This window comes from Amblyomma maculatum, chromosome 4 (genome assembly GCF_055883805.1).
Source record: "Amblyomma maculatum isolate TAMU_Amacu chromosome 4, ASM5588380v1, whole genome shotgun sequence".
Lineage (NCBI taxonomy): Eukaryota > Metazoa > Arthropoda > Arachnida > Ixodida > Ixodidae > Amblyomma > Amblyomma maculatum.
The window spans coordinates 97877616-97897699 of record NC_139347.1 but is presented as its reverse complement, the minus strand read 5'-3'; the positions used below and the strand labels follow the sequence as shown (position 1 = coordinate 97897699).

Below are 20084 nucleotides of genomic sequence, written 5' to 3'. Positions count from 1 at the left end.
CGGAGGGTAAAGGAAGAGGAGAGACGGTGCAGCGTCCGGTCGCGGCGCGGCCGCGCCGGCTTCAAGAAAATGACGTCAGGTCCTCTTCTAAGTTCTTTCCTTCCTCCATGATACGGGGGTATTCCAATGAAAATGATAAAAAAAAAAAAAAAAAAAAAACATGCTTGATTGGACGGGTGAGAAGAATCAAAGAACAGCGGTTGAGAGATTTACACTTGCCATGTTGATCCTTGTAACTAGTATACCTTCAGAACTTTTCTCATCCATAACATAATTTGGGCACCACATTCACAGATAATGTTTTAAAAAAAAATCTCTTTTTGGTCAGACACTAGTCCTCTGCAATGTCCGCAACAAAGAGTTGTTCTGTGACAAAAAGCAGTCCACTGGTTAAGCTCTTCTTGTGATAAAAACAGCTAACAACCAGAAGATATCATAAGCTCCAGAGTTATGATGCTTCTGGCTTGTTTCGTATTGCCAAACGGCAAAAAGATGCCGCGTACAATGGCTAATGGTTATCAGTTTCTGTCTCTTGTATCCTACTGTAGTTGTTTTTACGAACAGGTTGACACGGTAATTTATGGTTACTTTTGGACAAACTGGTTCAATGGCAACTTTTTAAAGTTGTTAGTGTCAAGCAGTATAGTTAGTATAGCTGTATGCACAAGACCTAGGTTGCATTCAGTTTCAGACACTCACTATGGCAACAAATGCAACTATATTCAGTGCTGGGATCTTCACCATTTTTTCTTTCCTTCTCTGTATTCTGTATTCAGCAAAGAGACTCCGTTGTTGCTCTTGACATCAGCTGATGAGCGTGCACAGAAGATCGAAGAGAAGATAAATCACCTTCTTACGCAGAGGGTGAGGAAACTTGGTGGTTCCCACATCAGTGCCTTTCACTTAGGTGTGCTACTTTCCCCACTTTCAGACGATTGGTTTGGAACTGGGCGATCTCTCATGGTGCACAAAATTGAAGACCGTAGGCAAGCTGTCCAACCGAATAAAGGAGCTTTTAACAAAGGTAAGGCAGTGTCCGGTTATAGCTTCTACAACCATGCTAATTAGCTATAGCTGTCGTGCTTCTTGAACCTTTGTCCTTACTTGTAATCAATTTTGTGAAGTTGACTCATGCTTTGACTGCAAGTACCTAGTGTTATATTTGAACTCCGCGGAACAAATTTACTACTAAATTCAGAAGGTAGGGCCTTCCAAACTACCCTCTAGTATTTTTGGGATCAATCCCAAAAATGTTGAACTTGGACGTATTGAACTATTATTTTTTATATCCAACAGGCAAAAATTCTCTTGAAAATTTCGTGCAGAAATATAGCACTACTAAATGCGCTTTCACTTTTTGAACCGTCAGGTGCAGCCTTTGAGACCTACTGTCTTTTGAAGACTCTGTGCAGTAAAACCTCCTTGATAGGAATTTTTTAGCCAGAAAAAAAAATATTACCTGGGAAAACGTATGATCTGAACTCCCTAATATTAAAAAAAAATTAACTGCTGAGTGAGGTACAGAGGTATTTATCATTGACTTTCACAGCATAAAAGCATAGATTAGCATCTATGGACATGAAGTACGTACAGCTCCCTTTTTAGCTCTGACAGAATTAAGTTCGTATTTTTGTTGTCCTAAGGGAAGAGACTTAAAAACAGATTTGGTTCTCAGAAGGAATAATGATGAGCTGGTATCACTTCCTTAACTGTCTCAGGATGCTTCGCCCCCTTACACCAGTGACATATGAGGAAGCCATTGCGATGGCTTACAGTCGCCATGCTTTTGCTCATGCCACTTCTCTCAGACCCGGCCCGCTTGTATGCAAGTGTATAGAGTAAAAGCTCGTTAATTTGAACTTCAAGGGACTGGGAAAAAAGTTTAAATTATCGAATTACCTCAAAAAAAAAAAAAAAACTTACGGTAAATTTATTGTATTTACTCGCATAACGACCCCCTCGAGTAATGAACCCGACCTCCACTTTTGCCACTAAGAATTTGAAGAAAGGAAAAAGCTTTCGTTAGAGCATCCCTCTGTTTCATGCTGTCACCGTCTCATTTCACTGTGCATTTCTTGTCAGTACGTCAAGATGCTGCACAGCGATAACATCATGGCGTGTTTACCTTCTCACACTAGCTCTTTCAACTTTGCAGAGTTCCAGCGCTCGTTCGGTTGTGCAGGCCCTGTATTCACCTTATCGTGTCACCTTTTGGGAGTAGGGGGCGCCGACCACTACAGCGCAATAATTGGAACGCGTGATAGTGCAAACGCGCCTTTGAAGCTAGCGGTGCTTAAAGGGAAAATGAATCGGTTTTAGAATTCAAGTAAATTAAAGGAGTTGAATCTGTGGAGGCTAAGGTTAAATCATGCCAAGCTATCTAGAGGTAGCATTCAAATTGACTATGTAATCGTTGAGTAAAAGTATTTTGGTATTCAGGCTTCTCTGCAGTACACGGTGACTTGTAGACACACCAGTGATAACGGCATCTGTAGAGGTGACGCATTTCCAGCGCAGGAATTTTTGCTCTGAACAAAACCACTGCTAACAAAGGTAAAGGTCGCGAGGCTTTGTTCGATGGCATTGGGTGACTCACAGTAGAGTCCCTAGAAGTATTTGCTAGTCTGCCGTCCGAGCGGGGTTCCCTATGGAACCGGTTGGCTGCTTCTCTGATGAAAGCGCAGGGGGCGCTGCTCGTCTTCGGAGCGTGGTGTAGGTTGTGCCGTACTGCGCGTCTGCGCCCTGCAAAAGCGCTAGTGCTGTGGCAACACTTGTGCACCACGTGCACTTTGCGCTCGCAAGCCGGAATTCGCGGAAGTTAGCAAGCATGTGTGTTGATGCTCCTTTTTTATGGATGTGCGATTGCGTCATGTCCACACAACGGGACAAGCGTGACAGCACGCGTTTCGAACCCTACCGCCTTATAGGAACTGACGCTAACACACAAATGATATTTGCCAAGTATGGCTCCCTTAGTGGCCTGATCAGAGCAATTTGATTTGAGTGATGATCTGGGGAAACACTAAAGATTCTGCCTACTCCACGTTACCTCCATCCATGGCCATGAGCCGTCCTATTCAATAAAGGGCTTGCAACTCAACTCGTGCTCGCGGGTGCAAGAGCGGATAGCACTCGTTCAAGGTGAAATGCTCTGTCTTAGGACACCGAAAGACGCAGAGAAGAGGCAAGAGTGGGAACGCACCATCAAGCGCGGCGACAGAGTGCTCGACGAAGGTAGTGTCATTTGAGAGCGGCACTTCGAACCCTAGCCGTTTCATTGAGAAGACTGTGATTCAGGGAAAGGTTAATTGAGATTCTCCGGGATGTTACCTCATGAAGGATGCCGTCCAGAGTGTGTTTCCTGACGTTCCAAAATACTTGCGAAACCCCTGCCTCAAAAGAGAAATGAGCGCAACTTATTGTGTGAGCAAAAACAGTCAGCAGGGAGACCTGCAGAGAAAAAGAAGCGCATTGATCCCAAAGCACCAGTGAGCCGATTGAAGAATACAGTGATGGTGGACCGTACATGTGACGCGAGTCTGCTCCAAGAATGCAGAAAGCTGCAGTCATCACCACCGCATGGACAAATGTCGATCTTTCTGATGATGAGCAAGTAACGTTCGCACATGCCACTCAAGCAAGGACAGATCTCCGGAAGCAATTTACGTAAGCCGGCGAGTTCTGCTCCATCGGAGTTATACGGATGAAGCTGCCATGAATGCTGCAGTGTACATTCGAGCAAAGAAAGTGAAGGAGATAGCAGTTGTCAAGTAAACAGAAGAGATAACTAATCTTCAGGACATTGCGAAACTCAGTTTGTGTCCTGGCTGCGGATTGAAGCCCATGCATGACAAAGACCTTTCCCTCCTCCAATGGGCATTACTTTGCGATGAACTGTACCATTCTTTCAGATGCAGCACGCATCCATAGCCTGCAAATACTTGCGAAAGTTAACTCAGAACACCCTGTCAAGGAGAAAAGAATAAAGTCTGGTGGGTGTAAAGAATAAAAAGACTTCCAAGTCTCTAGCAGGTTTTCGTATGAAAGACATACAATCGGTGAAAAAGTTGGTAAAAGGTCTATGAAATGGAAAATGAAAATGAACACCTTTCAAGGACAGAGTTTTAAAGAAGGATTAGTGGCCTTCCTCTCAAGCAGCAGGTGGCTGTTAAAACATGTTTTGAGGCTGCAAAACGCAATTCAAGGAAAGGGGTGGCATATTCGAGTGGCTACTCGGCTTCCTAAGCACCAAAGAATGCATATCAGCAGTTTGCCTGAAGCGCGATGCGATTAGCAGGGCTCGGGTTTCCATCTTGCGTGCTTTAATTGTGCATGCATCTGAAAAGTTCCAGTTCTACCTACGTGTGATAACTTAACAAGAAGTTAAGATGAAATTATAGCGTGAACGAAAACGCCGGCGACAGTCTCGCACATATGGTCCTCTGACCCTAGAATGTGTATCTAATATAGTCCTTCATGCAAGCGCAATTGTCATGCAAGCACGGTAGTATTCAGTGAGGATAATAGGGTATAAAAAGCGGCTTCGTTTCTCCATTGGCTCCGGGGCATGCGCACAAAGCTTCGGTCACGACAAAAAAAAATTGTTTCCGTGGTTATGCCAATAACTGGGGCGCGAATTCAATACTACAACTAAACTGAAATAAAAAACTAAAGAGCATCATCGCATGTACAAGGCACCAGGCAGTGTGCAGCGAATGCATTTCGAAGCGCACGGGCGCGCGCGTCTGCTCCGTCAGCAGTGGCGCACTCCGGTTCACCGCAGCGCCGCCGCGGCAGTCATTCAGCGGCAGCCCCCGCCGCGGCCAGCGGACAAGAGACTAGCAGTATTTCTAGGGTCCCTACTCACAGAAAGGATTGAGTGAAAACTGTTCAAATTCGTAACATTACCCATAATGACATCATAGACTAGTTTCACTGCACTGCAGCAATGCTTTTTAGGAGAAGCCTAAGGATTGTCGCGATTTTAATAGTACATTATGTCATAACTTTAAACGGTAGTGTGAAACCACTTCGTGAGCTTAATCTACAAGTTTCATATATTCTAATGCATGCATCTCGGGAAATTCTCAAAAAAGCATTTCAGCTTTCCTTTAAGCCGGCGTCATGATCGCGACTGACCGCATGCTTTCGTTGATTACTTACAGGTGGAAGGATAGACGACTGTCGCGAAAAAAGAAAAAAAGGATTTCCCGCGTAATTATTTTTTTTTATTGGGAAACACATAGTGCCCGTCTAACGCCATAACCTTTCATGGACGTTGGCTGGGACCACGCCGACAGAAATACTTATCTGATTTTATGAATTAACGAGGGCCAGATTAACGAGTATTTAGTTGCACGCATAGGAGGTTGTGCAGAAGAGAAGAGCAGCCAACCCCTACTTTCTGGTGCCGCCAGCCGCCCCGCCAGTCATGGCACCATTTCGAATTAGTTTTCACTGTAGTTGTAGCTATCAAATGGTTCATTCCTATTTTTTATCAAGTCATGTTTGCGCGAGAACAGGTGCCTCGTAGGTTGTCTGGTTGGCTTTCTTGATGCTTCGCCCCGTTGCACCTATGCACCACAGGAAAGCAACTGTGGCAGGTGACTGCCGCTGATCAGTTTTTCTCGTCGCGAGCGCTCGTTAGAATATGTCCGTTTGATGCAAAATGTATTATACGACCAGTTTGTCGAGATTTCGGGATTGAAGAATACAGTGATGGTGGATCGTACATGTGACGCGAGTCTGCTCCAAGAATGCAGAAAGCTGCAGTCATCACCACCGCATGGACAAATGTCGATCTTTCTGATGATGAGCAAGTAACGTTCGCACATGCCACTCAAGCAAGGACAGATCTCCGGAAGCAATAACTGGGAAATCGTGTTATCTGAGAATGTATCAACCAGGAGAAAAGTTGTGTAACTTTATGGGAGATGTTTTACTGCCCGTGATTTGGAATGTATGAAATTTGAAATCGTATGAACAGGGAACGTATCAACAAGGTTCTACTGTATAACTGTGTGACATGAGGAATGTGGCATGTGATTGGCCTTTGGTCTGGCAGCACCATTTTGCACAATGCTGCCATGTGGTGAAGCTAGTGTTTGCACAAAGCTGGTCGTGCTGTGAAACCAACCTTGCTGACCGAAGGCTACCAACGCAGGTTTGCTTCGCTCGCCTTGCTGGCAAAGGCTTTGCAGAAACCAACTGTACCTTAGCCTTAATGAAGAAAATAGGGCTCGGAGTGGGTTGTAGATTATGAGCTGGTTCTTGTGATCATTTGCCATGTGCGTGTTGTCTTGGCAATGTACTTTAAAAGCTGCATGACCTGGGTGGAGTGTACAAAGAGTGTGCTTTAGGGAAGTATGCTTGTTCAATTGCAAAAGTGACTTGGCTGTCATTCTGTGCTCTCTTCTTTTTTTAACCAAGAGCTTTCGCAAACAGAGAGTGAATTGATTTCTAATGACTATACCTATGGGTATCCTGAAATACTTGTTTAGTACGAAAAATGGGTAACTATAACTGCATCTACTTAGCTGCCTGAATGTCACGACATGCAATTGAAATCCTATTTAACGACCCATGAAATGAGAAAGCCATTGACTATAGCATTGCAAAACAAACAAAAAAAGGCACAAAGTACTCACGGCAGTTATTGTCGAGGCACTATGTGCTAGGCTTTGCAAACAAGAAAATGGCTGTGGGGAAGACTGACGGTTCAGATTTCTTCAGTTAAATGTGTTATTTTGCTGCATGGTAAATTAGACAGGATGTTGGCAGTATGTTGCGCTGACACCCCAAGTGTCCTGGTAGAACTTAACCTGTACAAACAAGAAGAAAAAATGTTGCTTAAAATCTTAACCCGCCAGTGCTATTTGTCCAGTAAAACCATAGTAACATTATCTAACTAAACTAAGCAGATCCAGGGTAGAATACAGTATGAAAGAGCACTGAACAAAGGCATAGGAGGAGTCTCAGTTTGTAAGCCAAGCCAACATTTTGACAAGGGGAGTTGTCTTCGTCTGGCCCAGACGAAGACATGTCTCGTCTTTCATAAACCAAGTAGAGCAGAAGGCAGCTTTAGTACAAGTATTATTAATCCTGGAGGGATGATCAGTGATCTAAGCAAGCAAAACGAAACAGTAGAGCTATAAATTAGTATGCAAAAAATGAAAGTAATGTTCAACAGCTTCGAGGAGAGCAGCTGTCTGCGATAGCTAGCGAGGCTTTGGAAGTGGTAAAGGAGCACTATGTCTGCTTAGGATAGGAAGATTGAGGAGGAGCGTGCTTATAAAGTGTTTTTAGATCATAAGTGACAGTTTACCAATATTCCTCAAAAGGAAGTATGTAATAGCTCACCTGGGGGTAGAAACCTGGAGGCTAATGGAAAGGGTTCATCTTAAATTGACAACAATGCAGAGAACTAGATAGACAAGCCTGAAGTGGAGCCAATATTTTCAGTTGCATTCTGCGTATGCTGTTGCGTCATGCATAGAGCTGTCAGTAGTTGCGGGGCCTGTTTCCCTGATGCTGCGGTTTGCTTTGCTCAAGGATGCGCCCCTCTGGAGCCTTGCTGGTCAGTGTACAGAGCGCCAGGAAGACTACTATGTGTGCTCGTTGTGCCACATTGTGACGCCATCCACAGCTGAGGTGGGGAGCCGACTTAAGTCCCTCAGCCAGGTGCCTGGTCGGCGTCTTTCCGGAGAGTTGCCCATTGTGGACGACTTCACCGCACTAAAGTCAAAGCCCTCATTAGTGAGTCATTTGAACAGCATGTTATCTCAAGCTCACATACTGTCGGTTCACAAGTTTCTTTAAATGAAGAATTACTGTTTGCAACATATTTTTTTTCATTCCTTGTGCAATTTATGTAGTACTAAGGATTGTTAAGGGAAACTTCATTAAGAATTGATTTATTCTTTTTTGGGGTTCAAATCATATTTGTCGCTTTTTTTGACGTTCTTAAATTTTCACAAATTTCGAGACACTCTTTAGAAAATACTGACTATACACTATCTCACCACTTCCTTGCACACCATGGAAGCTAGGAGCTTTGTTGAGCCAATCGCAAGGGATAGTTAAGTGTGCTCTTCCGTGCTGCATTTTCTGCATGTCGCCTGCTCGCAGCTTATGCAGATGTGGTTGTAAAAGAGTGTAAATAGATTGTGTGTATGTACCACATGTTGAAAATGATATATGTATGCTTTAGAATGGCCTTTTTAGCAACATTACGCTGTTTGCTACATCCACATTTTTAGTTTGTTTTACACAAACAAAGCCACAGTGGCAACTTCAGCCTAGTGGTGCCATCTGGTTTTCCAAACTTAACCATTTTTGTCACCAACTGACTTTCTTCTTTAGGCATGGGAGAGGCAACATCATTGCCCAAAATCATGGAGGAAGGAAAAAACTGAGGAGAGGCCCCATGTATCCCAGATGCATTGCAAAAAAGGTGCCAGAAGTCACATGCTTTTTTTTAGCCTAGATATGGGCAAATAGCAACAGCGTCAGCGTTGCTATGAGGCAGCATGGCTGTCGGTGCCGGCATCGGCGTTGGATGGCGCGGAGAAGCGCTCAGATGGGGAAAGGCACACAGGAGTGCAAAGGGAAAAGCTGCCCCATGTGTAGGTGGCGCCACAGCATTTTCCGGTCGTGGGCCGGCGTCGCGAAAAGTGACGTCACGGCCTCTCCTCAGTTTTTTCTTTCCTCCATGCCCAAAATGAAAAATGAAGGTAATTTAATACTCATCAATGTTACTGTAGGTGAGATGAGGCCAAATGAATGCTGGATGCACCATTTATGACCAATGAACAAATAAAAAAAAGAGTAATAATGACGAGTTGACGGCGAAGCGAGACTGCCTGCTTTGAAGCTCGCTGCCATATTAAAAACATGATTTTAGCCTACGTAAGGTTTGTGAACGCCGAACTCTGGAAATAGCGTATGTAAATCGATTTTACATTAAGGTTCGATTTGGAATAGCTTGCTTTGAGTGCTTTTTTCACATCGCATAACCCCATAGAGAAAAGTTTGATTTTGTTTTCCAGAAGACTTCAGCAACAAAAAAAAAATAGCAATGTTCACCTCTTGTGATGTATGATTGTCTCCTGAGAAAACCACGGCTTTCCTTTAAAAACCATTCTTTTGTGTCAATACATTTGCCTAATAGCATGTAAAAATTTCATTGTCAACAAAAAATGTTCATCGAGCTCAGTTATTTTCCTTATGCGAGCACACCATATACTAGTGCATTTTTGCATAGTCATGTTTTACAGCCGAACTCTTATATATCGAACACGGGTATTACGATTCATTGGTTATATCAAACTCTTTCTAAATATCGTTAACAAACGTTTAAAAACTTTCAATAAGCATACACCAGACGCAGTTGAATATAATGTGGATTATACAGGGTGTCCCAGCTAACTTGAACCAAGGGTTACAAAATAATATATTTGAGGTAGGTCAGTGAAATCAGTTGCATACAACTGCCAACCTCCTTGTGCACCACAGACAATTTTTTGTTTTGCAATTACTTAATTAGCTAATTACGTTAATTTTTCTAACTCACAGATATTCACCTTAGACCAAAAATGTGGATTGGAAGTAGAGCTCCTTCAGAAACCCCTATTCCATTAATTGCGATAAAGAAATTCTCACGTGTATCTTTTTTTCCGGGCTCAAAAGAAAGCCCGCGAAATACAAATAATACCACATGACTAGCGCATTTGAGCGCCGCGATTGTGGTGCTCTCAGTCGTGGTTTGAGCAAACGAAATCAGCTGCGATCGTGACCCGACGGTCCGGTTGCAGCGGCAGGCTGAGATGTTGGTGATGGTTGGCGCGAGCTCGAGCTCGCCCGTCGCCACCGTGATCTTGGCAAGGCCTGCGCACCGCAGCAGCCTACATCACGACAGGCGGTTGATGATAGAGAACCGGCAAATGAAGGTGCAGCGCTAATTTTAATCGAGTCACATGATGTCATCTTGCGCCTTTACCAAAGCCTGTATGCGCAGATTCAGTGGCTGATACCATATCGCTCATCCGTTTGTTGTGACGTTCGCTGATGGGAGAGAAGGTGATGCAAAGGCCTTGTTAGAATCTCGGTGGTGTCGGCTCGCCGTGCTCGCTGCTACTTGCACCGTCACGTGGGCTGGCTGTCTGACGCGGGCAAAGAAGCCATCGCAGGCATATCGGCCTGCTGCTTTAATGGGGCAGAGGAGACAAGGCCACAGCTAATTTCATTCGCTCAAACCACGACTGAGAGCACCACAATCGCGGCGCTCAAATGCGCTAGTCACGTGGTATTATTTGTATTTCGCAGGCTTTCCTTTGAGCCCGGAAAAAAACATACACGTGAGACTTTCTTTATTGCAATTAATGGAATGGGGGTTTCTGAAGGTGCTCTACAACTTTCCAATTCACATTTTTGGTCTAAGGTGAATATTGAATAAATTAAGAAAATTAACATAATTAGCCAATTAAGTAATTGCAAAACAAAAAATTGCCTGTAGTGCGGAAGGAGTCTGGCAGTTGTATGCAACTGGTTTCACTGACCTACCTCAAATATATTATTTTGTAACCCTTGGTTCAAGTTAGCTGGGACACCCGGTATATTGAACTCCCCTGTGCCATGCGGTGCCCATTCGGATGCCTGGAAGCAGGCTTTGCTGTGCTGTGCAAGGGACTGGTGGTGGTGCAGCAAGCGTTTCGCCTTTAGTTTGCAATATCGTACGCATGCCAGCAGAGCTGTGGAAAATATGGCGCGGTCAATACGACCCAGAACCAGCAGCATGGACTGTTAAAGCCATCCTGTGTTGACGTCAGCTGTCGCAGAGATAGTGGTAATGGCAGTGCCTTTCACTCCGGTGTACCATTACCCTTTCGACATGGTGATAATGCATGAGAGGCACCCTAGCTGCCCTTTGCTCTGCCATTAGTGTGTGCTGGAGGCGCTATGGGGGGACATGACTGGGTACTGGCACTAGGGTTTTTTGCAGCGTATGGAATTGCCATAGGTTTTCTCAAAATGGCGGTAACACTTTGGAGACGTCTTTCTCTCTTCTGACATAAGGGTCACCCTAGTTGATGTTCCTTTCGTGTCTAAATGTTGCTGTGCTCTTGTGTGTATTTTTGGCGGAATTTTATATTACAGCCTTTTTTCATAAATATTTTACAATTTGTTTATTTGTTCATCATAGCGGGATTCTGCCGTATATATCTATCACTGAGTGAAATGAGTTCGTTTAGGCTGTCTTGGTTGTGAAATTGGGCTTTTGTTTCGGAAGGCGGAAGCCACAGTTGACGGGAAGGCACTCAGCACTCAGCTGCATCGCGATGGACTGCTTTGTGCACTTGGCAGTGCATCGTCACCAACGGCCGCACTCTCCAATGCCACACAGCTGAAGGATGTGGGCCAAGGGTTTCTCACTCAGGTGGGCTGCTGTGTTTGTTTTCGAACATGAGGGTCTGATGTTGTGTCTTGCTCGGTCTCCCAAACTGTTTTCTGTTAGCCTTGCAAAACTATGTTGATGCAGGTTGCCAGTCTGTAATTTTGTTTTTAATAGTCTCGGAAAATGAAATACAGCCTGGGTTGTGATTGCATGCAGATTTACCTTTGTTCTTAAACGAATGAGGCGAAAGTGCAAGTTATCCTCGGCTTTTATTAGACAGGTTTTAAACTTTGAATTTTTCTTGCAGATGAATACAGATGCTAAAACAGTGTTACTGAACCACGGCTCTTCTACTCCAACTTGCACAACAGGATAATTGCTACTCTCTAGACATAAGCAATTTGCTTTCCATTTTTTACTTCAGTTCGTGTTGAAGCACAGTGTATGTATACGTGGTGCTAATTCTTTCCTAATTTGAGCAGGATAATGATGAGGCAGCGTCAAAGGAGGGATCGTCTGTGGCACCTGCTGCGAGGAAAGTGCTGCAGAATATGGACAGTCTAGTTGGCTGCAGGAAGTTCTCTGACATTAGAATAATTGCAGAAGATGGTTGTGTGATCCCAGCACATCGAGTGGTCTTACTCACACGGTGCCCTGCTGTTGAAAAGGTTAGAGCCTTTAGGAGCATTGTGTTTGCATCTAGCTCTCGACAAAAGTGCTGCCTACTTGCGCATTCGTGCTGATGGTCCAGTGCTCTCTGCTTCATTCAAAAGAACACTTGACTTTAATTAATTGAGACTAATTAGTTAATTAGTTGAAAATAGAACTTTAATTATTTGAAGCATACCCTTTTTAAAAAATGCAAAGTAGGTTTGTAGCACTGCTTAGGCTCGTAGGTAAGCACAAGCTGCTTGACGACGCGGCGAGCGGCTCAAAGCCGAGGTCCAGGGAGCACCGTGCGTGCACGTCTGCTGTCCGTAAAGGCTGAGGAGTGACTGATGCGAGGTGGGAGATGCTGAAGTTGAGGACGCGTGAGCGGCACACGACTGCTCACTCCGCAGTAACACTTGCTTGTGCAACGCTGGCTAGTGACGGCCACCACGTCCGCAACTGACACGCCCCTATGGGGCTTTACGCCCCTCGCTCACTGTCTTACTCTCTCGCTGGGTGCATCTATGCGGCTGCTCCGCCCCCTCAGTCTTAAGATGCGTGATGCGGGTGTCACCACTTGCTCAAGCAGAGACGGATGGACAGAGAGAGAAAAAGAGAGAGAGAAAGTGGCTTGTGCTGCAGTTGTGCGCCCGCTCCGCCTCCTCAATACTGAGCCGCGCAACGCACACGTCGCCACCTTTTCTTTCTCTACTTCAAGTTTACGAAGAGAGAGTGAGCGGCTTCGGACAGACATCGGCGAAATCCGTGATTGCGGCTAGTAGTGCTATGCACTAAAAGGATGGACAGTTGGGCAAGTTAGTAATAGTTCATATTGGAAGGTATAGCGCTCGTCTTTGTTGTCTTCTTCCTGTTCATCTTGCGTCTTGCACCATCCAATATGAAGACCCTGTTTAGACAGATCTTTTTGCGCTGTGCCAAACGACATTGGCAGCTGGCATGATCCATTTCCTTTGATGTGTAGAATGATGGAGTTTGCTTAGTAGTTTTATTCAAGGTGCCATCAGAGTCTTGAGTGATGCACAATGCCCAACTTAAGTTGTCTTCTGTCTCTGTCCCTTTATGCCACTCCTTAACGCCAAAATAGCTCTCCCGGTTTTAGTATTGCATACACACACCCCTTTTTATAAATGATTTTTTGTTTCTAGCAGCTGAGTGCTCAGGGAGATTTTGTTGCTGTGTTGTTAGAACTTATTTTCGACAAGCATTGAGACCTGTTTTGATTGATGCTAGTAAAAGTTGTATGGTCTTGTCAGGTGTTGTTTCATCCTGTAAAGGTGGGCAGCTGTGGCTGATGATGCTTCCTCGTTGCAGGAGGTGTCTCGTCAGGGAGACAGAGTACCATTGCTGGACTGGACGTCAAAGTCCAAGGCATGCGTCCTGGCCTTTCTCCACTATGTGTATTCGGGTGCACTTGACTTGGACTGTGATGACCGACGTCTTCATCTCGAGCTTAGGGGCATGGCTTTCAGGTTCTGACGTCTTTTCATTTTCTATTTACGTTTAAGCGCACTCATGATACGAAAAACCCTACTTTTCACCATTCTTTCACTAGCTGGGCCCACAAAGGGAGCCAATGACACATATCATCACTGCACTTTGTTTTCACTAGAAAACAATTTTTGTGGTGTTGCATCAGGGTATTCTTTTATACAGGTACATTTATATTGGGGAATGTTGACAGAATGTGTAAATTTCTTCAACAGCCTGCCATCCAGCACTGTTTATATATTAGACTATGGTATGGTTGACGAGCTTTGCTTGTTGTCTATGTGGGTACACCAAGTGGCCTTTAAAATGACATTAAGGGAAATAATGTCCAGCTACATTGAGAGAATAATGTTTTGAGATTACAAGCAATTTGTTTTTATTGAGAGGGAAGTTTTGATTAGCCAGAAAACTGTAGAAAATCAAATGACCACTGTGACACCACTCAAAATATCTGGCAACTGCACTTGGTAAAAGGGGTTTTTCCCTGGGCACAATTGGCACGTTGCTTTCACTTGCAGCACTGTATTTGTAAGTAGTGTTGCTGAATAGGAAAGCAGCATGACAATATTTGTTGAGATACAAGAACCTCTGGCAGCTACGTTGATGGGGGCGAAACGAAGAGGCGTCTGTGTGCTGTGCGATGTCAGTGGTTGTCAAAATTACCCCGGAGACCTCCACTATGGCACCCCTTTCTCTCCTCCCACTTTCACTCCCACCTTCCTCCCGCGGTTCAGGTGTCCATAGAACAAATGTGACAGATACTGGACCTTCCCTTGCCTGTGAACCAATTATTGGTGTTTTTGAGTGCTGCACATTCAACTTTTGTGAGGCTATTGCATGCAGCAGCATTCTGAGTGCAACAGGGCATATGTTCTCAGCATCATTCGTGCGCTTTCCAAAGCCATCATTAACTTTCCATTTCTTTCTTTTCATTTATCACATATTCGATATTCTATTTGAAATTTGAAGGCATTTTTTCCCATATCCGATTTATGTTGGAAAATTTTAACGTTCCCACACTCATTCAGAAAAGAAAAAACAGTCACATGAAGATTCACTTCATATGAATGCAGAAAAATAAAGAAAGAAAACACACATGACTAAAAACGGACCCTTTGGTGCCAATAACAGGACGAATCTCCAACCTTTCTTTTAATAATGTTCCATGCATGATTTATTCTAAATTCTACATTAACCACTTGTAACTATAAATTCCATTTTACTGGACAAATCATATTCTTGTAGACGGCACATACCATAGGGACTATGGCCAGGTTGGCTACGCATATTCCTTCATATATACATATATTTTTATATATACATATATTATATGTATATTTTTTTATACAGTTCTGGATTTGCTCATGCACAAAGATGAGATATGCACCACCATAGTGGCTCAGTGGTTTGCTGCTGAACCTAAAAATGCGGGTTTGACCCTGGCTGCGGCAGCCCCTTTTCAATGGAGTTTAAAACCAAGGAGCTAGTGTACCGTGCTATTTCGGTGCACATTTAAAAACCCCAGGTGAGCGAAAATATCCAGAGTCCTCCACTATTACATCCCTCATGGTGCGAGTTGCTTTCAGACATTAAACTCCATAAAGCAAACCAAATAAGACAAAGGTATGGCATGCAATGCAAGGGCCCTGGCTCTGGAATCAAAAGCATGTGCTGAACAAAAATACCCACTAAGACAAGCAACATGAATGAGTACAATATAGAAATGCACCACCTACGTGATGGTTTGGTTTAGTTTGTAGAATTTAACATCCCAAGGCAACTCTGGCTATGATGGACACCCTAGTGAAGGACTCCGGAAATTTCGACCACCTGGAGCTGTTTAAGATGCAATTGACATCACGCAGTACATGAGCACCTTGCTTCTTGCTGCTAGTGCAACTCTATAATAACTTATTAAGTTCGCCCTTATGAGAAACAGTAAGCATTTGGGACAGTTAGACGAAATGCAATCACTTTTGCTGCATCCCACAAAACTGCTTCAAAAATTTATTATCAGATGGTACCACCACACTGTTTGCCATGAGGCCAAGTTTATCAACCTAAAGAATGGCAAAGATTGTTTGTCTTGTTTATGTAAGAATTCATGCAATGTACTTGAAAAGCAAAAAAAAAGAAAAATCTATAATGCACAGAAGTGTATATCCTGCTAAGAAATCTTGTGTATATATTATAGAGGATTCTGTATACGGTTTTTTTTTTTTGTGCAGGAAGGAGCTGCATGAAACTGGTTGGAGCTGTCAGTTTGCTGCTGAATGCAGTAAACTCGCTAATTTTTCTTCAAGGGACCAGAAAGATTTGTCTGAGTTAATCAAAAGCTTGAATTAATGAATAGGCCTTGAAAAAAGCTACCAAAAACTGTTTGAATCACAGTAATCTTATCTGGTGAACACCTGCACGATGGTCGTCTGCGTTTGGGATGAAGCCGAAGTGAGAACAATGTTTTGCCCCAGTTTTAACCGAATTGAGAACAACAGTTTGCCCTGGTGTTATCGAGTGCTTTGCTTTGCGCATACTGTCAGAGAGGCCCTCTTCTTACAAGGGAAGGTCCCTCTTCACAAAAAGGCCCGTCACATTTTGAGGATTCTTCACTATACAGTTGATGCAGTCAAGCATTGCAATGAAACTGCTCTGAATTTAAATATGTTCAGTATATTCGGTAATTTTCGGAACATTCAGAAATTCTTAATATCAGTTTTCCGAATACGAATACAAATCGAATAACGTATATATTCTGTTCATATTTTAGATTTGCAATATTCGCACACCTTTACTTTTCTGCCTATCTTTTTTTGTGTCTGCTTTAAAAGCGCATTTGTGCCAGTGTGCAGTGGCCGGTCTTGCCGCACAATCAGTATGTTTTTCTCTTTTCATTTAGATATGACATGGAAGAGCTGTGCGAAGAGCTGAAGGAGCGTTACTTCAGAAATGAAAGCAAAGAAACCGGCGCAGATGATGGTGAAGTTGATACTAGTCTAGATGAAATCTTGTCGTCATTTTGGGAGGATGACAACAAGGATGCCGTTCGTCGAGAGCAACCTGTTGACGATGATGCTGATAACATTGAGTCATTAGAAGAAGTTTATGATTTCTTTTCAAGCCAACCTTCAACGAAGACTGAAGGTGAGGCTCTCAATGCTGTTGTTCACTTGCATAGCATGTGCTGTAGTTCTTCTGTTTCAAAACACAGCTTCTTTTCTGAGGTGGTATTCTATTTTTGCTTTGTGCTGCTCTCTGGAAAAATCTCAGCGCAGAGGTAAAACATAATTTTTCAGTTTATTCAGTTGGACCCTGTTTGAGGGAAGAAGGTTGGCAACCCTATCTCTCATTATAAAAACCTTTTTTGTTACCGACATTGAGTATAGAAAACATATAGTGATAAAGGAGAAATACTCTTGAGTTTTGATCGACTAGCCTTGGGTATAATGGATGTATTAATTATAGCATAGTATTTAACCTATTATTATTAGAAAAGTCATCTTCAAGCTCTGTGAACCCTGTGCCAAATCTCACAAACCTTGCTTACATCCATGCTTAGGAGGAGATGGCAAGGTCCGATCAGTCACATGGTGCTACAGGTAAAACTAGTACACAATGGGTTGGCTAATTTTATAACGTTTGTAAGGATCTCTTCAAGTGGAAGAAGTGCTAATAGGGCTTCCGACCTGTTAACTAGGTATGAGCGCGAATGTGCTAGCATTTTAGCGGCGCTTCCGCTATGGTTGCTTTTCTGCATTGCCTAGGTACAAAGAGGCAAAGCATCAAAGAAAGCCAACGAGCCAACATACGAGGTGCCCGTACCCACAGAAACATGAATTCATGAGAAGAAACGCAATGGCTTCTTTGCAGTGCCTTAGGGGCGTATGGGTAAACCATTTGAGAACTACAGCTATTCGCTTGCATACGAGAGGGCTGGGTCTGGGGTACGCAGCAAAAGCAAAAGCACTGTGATTGTAAGCCGTCGCGATGGCTTCTCCACGTGTCACTGATGTAAGGGGGAGAAGCATCTGTAAGCAACCAAGGAAGCGATCCCGGCTGGTCATTGCCTTCTACTAACTGGATTTTTTTATTAAATCTCTTCCACGCTTAAGACAACGCAAATGCAGACTGAATTCTGCCAGAGCTAAAAATGGAGTTGTTCATACTTGATGTCTATAAATGCTTATCTACACTTTTATGCAGTGAAAGTTGGAGTTCTAATGTTGTTGTACCTCATTCAACAGTTAATTTTTTTCAAAATCAGGCAATTCAGGTAATACGTTTTCTCAGACAATAGAATTTGTTCCCTAACTTTTTAAAAACGTATCAACGAGGTTTTACAGTGTATATTATATGTGTGTATGTGTGTGTGTCCATCCGTCCTATGTTGACGTTCTTCTCATGTTGTTCTTTGTTTCACATTCAACTCTGAAGGACTATATAGTAGATTTTGTATGGCTTTGATTTGAACGCAAGCTTCCTTTTTTTTTTCTTAGGTGCTGAAATCAGCAGGAATGTGAGTAGATGCAGCAGCAAAAACCTTGTCCAAGATGCACCACCATCATCCCAGGCAAATGCGGAATACACTACCACCCAACCTGTGTCGATTGTGGAACAGATGGAACAGAGTAACACCAGTGGAAGTGTGGGAACCTTGCAGCAGGGTCGTCAACGTTCTGGAACACCCCATCCTGTGAGCATTCAGCCTGAAGAGGAGTGCCCTTGGATCAACAACGCAGGTGAAAGCAGCCGGCACCCTGCCTTCCGCAAAAGCGAGAGCGGGGAGACAGACGACCACCTGGAAAGTGGTACGGGCTCAACACATGATGAAGACAACAGCAGTTCTGAGGAGCTCTTTGGAGAGTCCAACGGCTCTCCTGTTAGCAATGGAAGCAGCTGTGATGACGTAGAGGAGGAGGAGGATGTAAAAACCCGGGAGAGACTGCCCTCTCTGCGACACGAGGCACCATGCAACACAAGAGAAGATGAGGCTATGTTGCACGATGATTCGCAAGACAGCGAGGAGAGGTCCAAGGATGCGGACGACGTATGGGACTGCGTCTGGGATGGTTTTGACGATGGTGGAGGGCAATGCCAAATGACACCCGAGCCTGCATCCTCAGTTTCTAAGCGGCAGGACCAGCGTTTTTCACCTGCCCCTGGCCAAGCCTTCACTGGTGTCAAGGCACCAAATGTGGACGAAGTCCCGCAGGAGATGCTTGACTCCATTTTTTTTGAGGAGCAGGAGGGTGAGCCAAGTCTCTTGCAGTTTTTTTTTTTTTTTTTTATTTTTTGTTTAACTGCGGGGGGTGGGGGGAGGTTCGTGTCTTGTTGGATAGCACTGGTCACTGCACTATGGAATGTATGTTTGGTTACATTGTTGGGGTTACTTAACAAAGCTGTATGTCGTCACATTTTCCTCTGGTTTTACAAGGTGATTTGCACATTTTTGCTGAAAATTGTTGTCCATTTTTTTAGGAATTTGCAGGTAATTTACAGTGTTATTGGAAGTGTTTGCTTTTTGTGTTGACCAAGGGCCAAGTCCATTGTGGAAAGAGTTGGCTTGCTCCATACGTCAGCATTGTGGTAGCGTAGTATTGGCAACCCTGTGATACCACATTAGCACAACCTCATTGGAGACACGTCTTTTTCGTCTGGAAATGCATGTTAGCAACTGTGTTCGAAATGAAAGGGCTCTTTTGGAAAGTCACACTCATCTGGGGTGCACACTAATTTGTAAACAAAAATAGCATGTGGATTGGAGGCTCCAAGAGAGCCACAACCACTAGCTGGTAGTGTTGATGGCAGCCTGCCACCTGCATGCACGCGCATGCCTCAGGCGACTCTTCCTGGCTTGATAAAAAGAAACATTTTGAAAACTGTGTTCACAAGCACGAAGGGCGCAAAAGCAGCCAATCCCTGTAGTGTGCATGCTTTAGCCGCTGTGTTAGTGCCCGGAAATTCACTCGGCTGGAAAAGCCAAACAGCGTTGACGAATGCTACTTGTCTCTCTTTTTTTTTCCGGAAGCTGTAATTCCAAGGCAGCACTTAAGTACATGGTCATGTTATCTTCCATTCATACAGTGTGGTAAACTGCTGGGGAGCAAGTTGGTTTGGCAGCTCGCTGGTGGCTCGCTGGCAGACTTGTTTTGTTGGCCACTGTTGTGTTCCTGCAGCATGACTCTGCCTTTATTGTCCATTTGAGAATGAAAATGGTCAAGAAAAATGATCAGGTTCCAGTAGTTTTTCATTGCTGGTCCTCACATTGCAGAAACAAAGACGTAATAAAAAAAGACTGGTAGATTTATCGAAGATAACTTGACCAGCACTTATTAAATGAGCTAATTATACAAATATTCGTGCACACAGCAGATCAATACTAGAAAAATTCAATACTTTCCACACTGCCAATGAAGCTTAACCTGTATGTGCATAGCATCCTGCTTCATGTAGGCCACTACTCTTTCGCAGTAACTAAAAAGTTGGCTGGTTGGTTTGAAGAGTTTGAAGTAACAATTACACTCAGAGTATAATA

At 43.8% G+C, this 20084-nt stretch overlaps 1 protein-coding gene across 1 annotated transcript in view; it reads left to right on the top strand.

Moving 5' to 3' along the window:
* Nucleotides 1–20084, top strand: part of LOC146191755 (uncharacterized) — a 76337-nt gene that overhangs the window by 12009 nt on the left and 44244 nt on the right. Inside the window, exons 7-14 of the mRNA XM_084602265.1 lie at nucleotides 777–864; nucleotides 932–1024; nucleotides 7552–7755; nucleotides 11288–11434; nucleotides 11875–12060; nucleotides 13376–13533; nucleotides 16449–16693; nucleotides 18046–18798. Coding sequence (XP_084458391.1) covers nucleotides 777–864; nucleotides 932–1024; nucleotides 7552–7755; nucleotides 11288–11434; nucleotides 11875–12060; nucleotides 13376–13533; nucleotides 16449–16693; nucleotides 18046–18798 — 1874 coding nt within the window. The remainder of the gene's footprint in view (nucleotides 1–776; nucleotides 865–931; nucleotides 1025–7551; nucleotides 7756–11287; nucleotides 11435–11874; nucleotides 12061–13375; nucleotides 13534–16448; nucleotides 16694–18045; nucleotides 18799–20084) is intronic.